At 36.4% G+C, this 9,911-nt stretch overlaps 1 protein-coding gene across 1 annotated transcript in view; it reads left to right on the top strand.

The window, feature by feature from the left end:
- TRMT2A (tRNA methyltransferase 2 homolog A (S. cerevisiae)) overlaps positions 1-4,579 on the top strand; it is a gene marked incomplete at its 5' end in the record, with an annotated part of 7,433 nt that extends 2,854 nt beyond the window's left edge. Inside the window, 9 exon segments of the mRNA XM_009584599.1 lie at positions 1-19; positions 154-180; positions 272-387; positions 1,026-1,137; positions 2,201-2,323; positions 2,937-3,012; positions 3,519-3,635; positions 3,865-3,961; positions 4,291-4,579. The exon segment at positions 1-19 is cut by the window's left edge and continues 87 nt beyond it. Of these exon segments, the coding sequence (XP_009582894.1) occupies positions 1-19; positions 154-180; positions 272-387; positions 1,026-1,137; positions 2,201-2,323; positions 2,937-3,012; positions 3,519-3,635; positions 3,865-3,961; positions 4,291-4,579 (976 nt within the window).
- Between the last annotated feature and the right edge of the window lie 5,332 nt (positions 4,580-9,911).

Consider the following 9,911-nt stretch of genomic DNA (forward strand, 5'->3'; position numbering starts at 1 on the left):
TTAATCCTCAGGTATTTAAGTTGACATATAATGTGCAGCTTAGACACGCAGCTTTAAAATTACATAAATTTGATTTTATGAATAGTGCATGCAAAAGAGAAATAGAATAATTACTTGGTGTAGTTTACCTCGCATTACTACTCTTCTATTTAGATTAGCCTGGTACATGCAAATGAACAAGTAATGAATATGCTTATAGAGTGCATACACTAAATCATATCTTTAAGTCACTAAGATGATTATTCCCCCTTCTTCCAAATGAAACCTTTAGAAATTAAGTAAAGAAGAGCTAGCTGACCTGAAAATCTCTCTGGCAAAATACTTCACAGAAGGGATGGGAAAAAGCAGCGGTGTTACTTCTCTGTACTTTGTGGAGGAAGGACAAAGGTGAGGAAGTTGACTTTGCTTTGGGGGGTTTTGGTGGTGGCTGGATTTTTGCAACAAAAAAGTAGGTGGCACTTCCACACCATGATTTTGTCCATTTCATAAAAGTAGCAGCAATGTTACTAATTTGTTGAACGGTTATTTACCTTTTCCACAAGAGATTCCTGAAATGTCCCTTTCTCCTGTAGTGTTCACTAGATAAAGGCAGGTAGAGTTTCAGTGGATGAACCCACTATTAGTTGCTGGCTGTCAAGCTGTAGCAGTGTTTACTGCAGTAGATGAGTATTTATTATTATTAACAAGTAACTTCTGCCTCCTTTCTTCCCTATTTTATGTGATTTTTTTAATCTCCCCATCCTCTTCCACAGCACAAGGCTCACGCTACTCACACTATCTTCATCTAGGGACAGTGTAGGTTTGCATCAATGGAACAATTGTACACTGTAAAAAAACAATGGCCAAGAAGATAGTCTCTAATAGGATATGATAAATGTTGGTCCACTATAAATTACTGCTTATTGTGTAGTACTACAATTTTTAAAATGACTAGAGCTTTGGTAAAAATTGTAATAAACGTGACTGTTGTCTCCCCCCCCCCCCCCTTTATTTTGTCTCCCCATGCCTTGCCCCTTGCTCCCCAGGAAATCTCCCAATCTGGAAGACTTGCCTTTGGAGCACGTGGCTGGTGATAAGTACATATATGAAGAACTTCTTGGCCTAAAATTCAGAATTTCTCCTCATGCATTTTTTCAAGTAAGGGTGATACAAAGTTGCTAATTTAACTGGATTTGCATTAATGACTTTAAGTGTGGCTAATGCTGTGTAACAAGATATTATATATCTAGAGTTTTAATCTTTTATATATTTGGTGTGATTAAATACCTTTGAGTATTATGTTCAGCTGTAGAAACAGTGAATGAGTGTAAACTTGATGGGGGCATGTTGAAGACAACTTTTTTTTTCTTTTTACTAGTTCAGTATCATTTGCCTCCTGTTGAAGGGCAGCCTTTATATATACAGAACATGCAATATGTAGTTCAGGAGTGTTTGTAGTACTAACTTTTGTTTGTTTTTCCGAAACTTATTTCTGCCCTTCCAACATTTTAAAGCCAGAGCAGGTAGCCTGTATCGTTGAAATGGAAAGTATTGAAATAGGAAGTATATTATCACTTGGCATTGTAAATACGTTGAAGCTAAACTGTATTTTCTATTATTTGCCATAGATTATACGCTACTTTTTTTTTTCCCCACATAGTATGCTTTGCTTGCTCTTTAAGACAAAGAATATGCTCGCTCTAGAGGCACCAGTTTAGATAGCGTAATTACTGTACACTACTTCCTTAACCATAATGTGCAGTTACAGCATTTACTTTACAAATAAGGTTAAAATAAAGCTTGCTGAGTGTCATGGTTATATTCTCCTGGTTTTGAATCTTTACTACTTCCTATTCAAGGAGAGGAAGTATTTTTAAAGTCCAGACTTCACTTTATTGCTTAGCATTTTGCTTAATTATTTTGTTTGTTGTCTCCTGTAGCTTCCAGACTGACTTTGTAGGTACTGTAGAACAAGTCATGTTTTTCCTAGAACATAGATAACAAAACATAACTTCTCAGAGAGAATTGAGTGAGACTTTAACAATGGAATGGTGATCTTTTAATACGTGCTGGTCTAAGTCAGTTATTTGTGATTTTAACTTGCACGTGAAGTTGACTTGTTTCTTAGAAACAAGAAAAAGAAAACATGCTTTCCTAAGACTCATTAAAACACATTTATTATTTATGCAGAAGTAGACCCATTTCACACGTAATTTCACAGGTAAACACACAAGCTGCAGAAGTTTTGTATACCGCCATTAGGGAGTGGGCCCAGCTGAGCCAAGAGAGCACTGTACTTGACATTTGCTGTGGTACAGGAACTATTGGGATTTCCTTGGCAAAGGTGAGTGAGTAACTTCTCTTCCTGGATATAATCTACTTTTAACAGATGCAGATCTTTAGTTGTGCTTACAATGAAAGAAAATACTTGATATACTTGAAACGAAACACATATCTTAATTTTTTCAATTTCTAATTAAACTGCCTGCAGCTGTTTTACCAAATCATTATGAAAGCTCACCCTTGTGTTGAGCAGCCTAAATTATTTTGAAACTAATTCAGTCAAAAGAGGCAGTAGTTCTGTAGGGTAGCCAAATTTTACTAGAATCTATACACTTAACTAACGAATAACCAATGTTTCTTGTATCATTTTTAGAGCGGGGCTTGCTAGACTGTATAAGGAAGTCTGGCCCCAAAAAAAAGACAGACGCCAGCATAACTGGAGTCTGTCACATACAGGCTAGGATAAAATGGTGTTCATCCCACAATTTCAGTCCAAAAAGTCCCTCTCTATTTACACAGGTCCCTTCTCAGCCCTTTTTCTGGCTGCAAGGCAGTAATTCTCTGACCAGGTACTAGGCAGCATTCATGTATAGTAGTTAACTGCTGATGCTATGAATAATGGTTACATTTACATTTACATACCACAGATGGATCTTTTTCCCTTGATTCTATAGAAAGTAAAGAAAGTGATTGGAATTGAACTCTGCCAAGAAGCTGTGCAGGATGCCAGAGTGAACGCCCAGATTAATGGTTAGTTAAGCTCAAACGCTACGATCTTTCTTTGTTAGGAAGTACAGTAGTTGTATAGCTAGTTTCTCTTTATGTTATCTAAGCAGCTTGGAATTACATGTTTTTGATAGTAATTTTGTCCATTTTAAACATTTAATCTCTCTTGAAAACATACCAAGTTAATCTGTGAGATCAGTTTTCCTGTTGACTAATAGCTAGCTTCTTTTTTTTCCTCCAAAACCAAAACATTTCAGTGTAAAACTGAGATGAAGCCACAGTTACCTTCATAAATAAAACATTAAATAGTAGCTATTTTTTGTGGGGTTTTGCTTTAGTCCGGATAACGGAAGATGCTCAAGTTGTTTAATGATCTGAAGTACCAGTGACTGTTGAAATTAACTGATTTCAGGATAGACTAAACAATTTGTAGTTTCTAAGGCATCCGAACTTAATATCCAATTTGAGTGTACTGTAAGATGCTTTGACTAGGTAAGTACTCTGATAACATCTTTTCTTTTTTTTAATAGAACTGAATAATATTGAATTTCATTGTGGGAAGGCTGAAGATATTGTTCCTTCCCTAATTAACGTATTAGCTCCTCAGAACCCGATTACAATTGTAGATCCACCACGAGCAGGGCTGCGTAAGTTTACCTTCTCTTAAGTTTTAAGTCTATTCTCCTAATTGGTGTTCGGTGGTGAAACTAAGGAAAACACCAATGGAACAAATTAAGCAGGAGGCTTCAGGTATAGCTTGAAGCAACTGGGTATTGCAGCAGTTCTGTTCATTCTGGAGTACAACCTGGGATTTTTGTGTGAGTCTGTTGATGCACACAGAGCTGGTAAACGGTTGTCTTGGTTTTGATCATCTAGATTCCAAGGTAATTCTTGCCATTAGAAGAGCTGAACATCTGAAGAAGCTTATCTATGTATCCTGCAATCCCAGAGCCGCAATGAATAACTTTGTGGAGTGAGTATTTTTTGCATTAAGATGACTAAGTAAATGTGGCAAGAACAAAGATATGTGCTTCTTGGGGAGGGGGCTGTCGTTGGATTTTTAAGCCGTATTCATTGAGGACTACCTTTCACCAGAAACAGTTGACAGCTGCTACACAGCAAGCTTGGAACTGTATTGCCCAATATATGAGTAATAATGGAAATATGAGGAGTGGTGAATAACCCTATCATGGAATTGAGGCTTGGGAAAGAAAAACCTTTCTTAGAAGAGTAGCAGTGATAAACAGTATACTAAAATGTTAATACAGTTCTTCCTCCCTTTTCTTTCCCTGTCCCATCAAGCCTTTGCCGGGCCCCTTCCAACAGAGTCAAAGGAGCATCTTTCCGTCCCGTTAAAGCAATGGCTGTGGATCTCTTCCCTCAGACCAGGCATTGTGAGTTGCTGGTATTGTTTGAAAGGGTGGACTATGCAAACGGGAGCTCTGCTGGAGCAACGCCTGACGCTACTCAAGTCACAACAGCAGGATACGACTCGGAGTGCTTGGATGGCACCAACCCATCTAATATTGATGTAAGCCAGGCAACTTCTGTACATGTAGATACTGCTTTTGAAGAGAGGGAATCAACTTAACTCCCAAGAGAGACTTTCCGGAAACTACTTTTGCTTGTTAACTGCTTCAGTAACATTATTTCTGTAACATCCAGGTAATAAATCTCTGTACAACAGAGTAGTTGCAAGGCTTCCAAGTTATTTCATCATACTAATTTGAGTTAAATTTCATTATGTACTATTAGGCCAAATCCTGCTTCTCTCCTCCTGCCCTCAGGGGGAAATTCAGGTGAGTGAAATAATATATACGGTGGTCTCACTCTTTAAACAGTTGAAACATAGCTTTAAATAAAGTATTCCACAACTATATTCAGATACAACTATTTGAAACCTGGGCTGATTTTTAATGCAACACCATCCCTTCCAGTGTGAGTGTAATACACCATGAATAGCTGCTATTTATCAACAACAACTAAGCACCTGAGCAGCAAGCAGGACCCTGCAGACTGACTGAACGCAGGCTCTAATTCCCAAAGCAGGTAGTCTTGTTACAGGAACCTGTAACTGTCAGTAGGAACTTTTTTCAGCTCTGCTAGCCTGTCAAAACGGTGCCATGTCTTTTGAATGAGCTAGTAAAGATTTAGCAATCTTAAACCTTCAATAGATCATTCATTTCCTAAATCTTCACTAGAACGCAACCAATTCTCATTCTAATAAAAATTTTTACAATTTCCGCAGTTGCAATCAAGTTTTATTCCGAGACTGTCGTGTCACTGACAAGACAATAAAGGCTTTCTTAGATCATTTCCTACAATGTACAAGTAAAGCTGAGATGATTTCACTCTTAGGCATACCCTCACCAGTGCAAAATTGCAGCCAGAAATTAACCAGTCAGGGCCATCCATCTTGGCAGAAAGAAGTAAGACATTTTTAATTTTTGATAAAGAGGCTCATTTTCCTCTCTGTTCGGACTGTTAGTAAGTCTGCTCAGTGGATACCTTCAGTCAAGTACCTCCTATACCACAATGATCTTCAGGAAGTTCTGTAGCCCCACTAAGAGTTTTGATCCTGTAGTAGCTTTAAAAAGACTAACCTCAGCCTCATGGAAAATATATTTATGGAAGAGCGATGTCTAATTCAGTGATTACTGAAGAATGAGAAAAGCAACAGGACTACTACCTCAGCTTACTCAGTGCTTGAGGTTATAACTGAAGTACAGTGTTTCTTCCTACCAAACCTCTGCCCTAGACTCAAAAGGATCTTATCTCAGGTATCTTCCCAACTGTTTTACTCAGAGCCCTGAACAGTAAGAGAAAAAGGCAGTTGTATTTAATGCAAAACCTTAACACAGTAAGCACGTATTGCAGAGACCCAGGTCACGACAGTAACGCTACAAGGCCCAGCACCTTAAGCTGCGCTTCCGATGCACATTATTAGGGGTGAAGACAAACCTGGTTGGGACTCCTACCCTTGCATAAAGTTGCTCTCCCAGTCAGGATTCATACTTCCATACAGATGCTCAGCACCTAGCATTAATTTAATGGATTGTGATCCATGCTACAGAATAGACAATAATACTGATTGTTAGAAGGAATAACCATTTTAAATCTCAAGTTATTGAACATACTTCTAATGCACATTTAATACAGACTGAACAAAAAAAAAAATCTACTATTATAGCACATGGACTTGCCGATACCTGTTTCCTTTCCAGTTAGGTACCAAACCCAGCAACTTTGGGTTGTGTCATTTCCAATTGTGACATTGTTTAAGTAAAAATACAAATTCCAATTCAAGAAAAAGTTTTAATTCAATTTCATTCCAAGTGATGTTTAACCATGTAAACATTCCACTCCTTACCAAAAAAGTGATAAAATAAGTACTTCCATAACCAATGAGCCTGTACTGATGTAATTTCTATTTAAAAATATCTACAGGAATCAAGGAATAAAAGTTCCTTTTCCTAAATATGCTTAAGCTATCATCATACTGATCACACTGGAACATTTTATAATATCAAACTTTATTGCTCAAAACTAATTGTCTGAAAAATACACATGTAGTACTCAAAGACCAAACACATAGGATTATATGATTGTGCAGAAAAAAAGCAAGCAGAGGCTCAGTGAAAATGAGGCTTTATAGTTGTACCAATTTAGCACTGGCATCAAACAGCTGCACCCAATACAACTCATACAGCAACCATTGTAACCTACTTGGGCAATACGAATGAATTTTGTTTTGTTTTTTCACTTTCCTTTCTCAGATACACATCAGAACACTGTAACTGATAATTTTATTTGGTTAACAACAGCATGGCTTCTTGCACTTCGCATTTCTTCCCACGGAAAGTTAGGAGGCTGTCACTTCCTGAATTCTACTCCAGAACCAAAGTACAGTCTAGAGAATTAATAAGATAATCATGATGCCTTTAAATACTTGGATGTTACAAATATATTTGTATAAAGCCTAACAGCATCACAGGAAAGTGGAAGTTTACATACAACAGTTAAGTTTATCCATAAGTCTTTCCAAACTTCTGAGTACCCAACTACTTCATCAGTTTTGTTTAATAAATACGTAAGAAAAAGCTGGATGACTGGTGTTTAAATAGGTAGCATCTGACTAGTCACTGGAAGTCACAGTAAGTTTTCCATCAGTACCATAAAGATTTGAATGCACACTATTTTAATCCTTAAAGTCAATATACCACACTTTTGTCGAGAAGCACATAATATGCAAAGCAGAAACTGTCTAATTCCCAAAGGATGGAACAGTTCTTAAAAATACACTCCATCCCTATAAAAATACCCATCCTCCTCTGGATACAGAAGGGATAAATAACAAATATCAGTGACAAAAGCAGCAGTTGTTTTATGCATTCATACAATCAAGATCTAAACCTTTACAGCTGATTACCTAGAAAACACACAAGAGTTACAAGACAAGTTTAGGATACATCTTGAATCACACTGTAAGTGTTCATGCAGAAGCTGAAGTTAATGCAATGATCTATCCTCTATCACAGCAGCTCGTGCGTATGTGCAAATGCAAGACTGTTACACTCCAAACAATAGTAAACATTAAAACACAAGAATACTTCACAATGACATAAACAGCAGTTAAGTTGTTTGTTCCAGCAGTTATTGCGCTATTTTCTGGACATCTCTCCAGTTAAAGGCTGCAGCAAGGTCTAATACCATCTTTTTTTGTTTGTTTTTGTTTAGAATGCATAATATACGTTCTAGGCTTTGGTTCACAATGAAATCTCTGGATGTTTTAATTAAGGGCAATGGTCACCTTGTGATTCTGATAGTGGCAGACTGAGGTAATACAGCAATCCTCTTAAAAATAATGGAAACAAATTTGTAAGCGAGGCATCTATGGATATTCTGCAGGTGACCTGCAAATGTATTGACATTCTGATTTCAGAAAAATAAAAAGATCTACACGGGTGATTTGTCTTTTACAGTGCCATCCAAGTACAGATTTTCCTGGTGAAAAAAAATAAGCTGAAGTAAAACCTACCTAAAAGAGTAATACATTTAGGCATAGAAGATATAAGCCCTGTCTTTATGAAAACAAAACAAAAAAACAACAAAAAGAGAGACAAACAGTAATCACTGCTTGTCACTACTGCACCAATATCATATACCCTTCAAAAGATGGAGATTATTAAAGCTATACAAAAAAAAGCAGAGGCAGTGTTTTTTGTTTTTGTTTTTTTTAGATAGGCCACTTCTTTAAATAATAGTTTATGTATAGTCTTCCAACTACCCGTATCCTGTTACAACAGGATTGCAACTCGTGGAACTGAAAAGCTAAATATAATAATAAAAAAAAAATGGGTGAATTCATATTTGCAGAGACCTCTGAGCATATCACTCAAACACAGAAACAGGTAAGACTCCAAGACTCCTCCTGCTTAACCTCAAACATTATATGTAACATATTAGAGAACATTAGTTTGAGATCTAAACTAAAATCCACATATTTCCAAAATAATGGGTGATATTAAAAGGAGGTCTTACAATACTGATGCCAATATTGTTAAAATCCAGTAGGCACTAAATTCATTATACTGCAGCACTCTATATGTAACATGGTAAAAACCCAATCAAAAACCCCCCTCAAGCCCCCAGATCACTGTCCAGGTAAGTACCAGGAGCTGCAGCAACTATAAGGAACTGACCTCTTTCACTCCTACAGGAGTAAGAGTGTAAAATATAGCAGTACAACTCTTGGATAAATCATTGAAGCCCTACCACCAGCTTGGTTTTCACTCTCTTTTTTAAGAACAAACTAAAGAACCCACAAAAATGGTTCTAAGAGAAGACTTACTGCAATCACCCAGTAAAGAACCCCATATGAAGAATGAAACCCACAAAGCAGTGCTTTCACTACAGCCAAAACTATTTCTTCTGTGCTTAATTTAATAAAGCCTCAGATGACATAGTGAGTACTGCCTGTTTTCTAAGACTGTATTTTATAATAGTTGCATATTTGTGATTTTCTTATTTACCAGGATAACCTGCTATGGTCTCATTCTACTCATTACTCTATGTCATATTCCAAATCTACATTCTAATTTTCATTGCAGAAGTTACACTTTTCTTTAAAAACTAAAAATGTAATTAAAAAAGTAAAAACAAAAACTTCTTAAAAAAACTTAATTGCTGCTGTTATTTCAGATTTCTCAGGGTTGTGGTGGTGGTTTTTTTTTTTTTAAGAATTCTTTGCTTTTATGGTGCAAATTAATTAAGACTTAATCGATCAAGTCAGATACATTCTGACTCCAAACAAATGAGAAATTGTTTTATTGCTGGGAAAGGGAGTGGAAGGTCTTTAAACACGTCATTGGCAAAATGTTTTCAGACCGTCAACCATCGTCAGCTGCGTTTTGTCTCCAAGCTTTGAAAACAGCCTTTCAAATTACAGTTTTTATTTTAATCAAATAAATAGGGCCACATTTTCCCCTTTCAACTGATCTGTAAACTAACATAGGTTCTTCTCAATTAAAATAAAACCCAGTAATTTTGGATATCCAGCCTATTGCTCTTAACACTACCAGGTATACTTGTTCTTTTCAAGTAATAAAAAAAATCTGCATACTGTGATCTTGAATAACTAAGCCTGGCAGGAGACAAAAAAACAAAACAAAAAGAAACAGCATTACTGGCCTGATCCTATGGCATTAGGAACATTGCTCACTTTCATGTATTTGTCACCAAAGTGTCTTATCAGTGCATATTATTATGTGCTGAAATGCAACAAAACTTTTCACAAAAATAGTTTTAGGCATGTTCATACAAGAAGATGTACATATATTTCTTTTATATATACATATATATGAATGTGTATATATATATAGTATCAGCTTCAACCTGTACATAGATATTCTGAATTTCATTCT

The sequence above is a fragment of the Fulmarus glacialis genome, unplaced genomic scaffold (assembly GCF_000690835.1).
Source record: "Fulmarus glacialis isolate BGI_N327 unplaced genomic scaffold, ASM69083v1 scaffold13849, whole genome shotgun sequence".
In the NCBI taxonomy this organism is placed as follows: Eukaryota; Metazoa; Chordata; class Aves; order Procellariiformes; family Procellariidae; genus Fulmarus; species Fulmarus glacialis.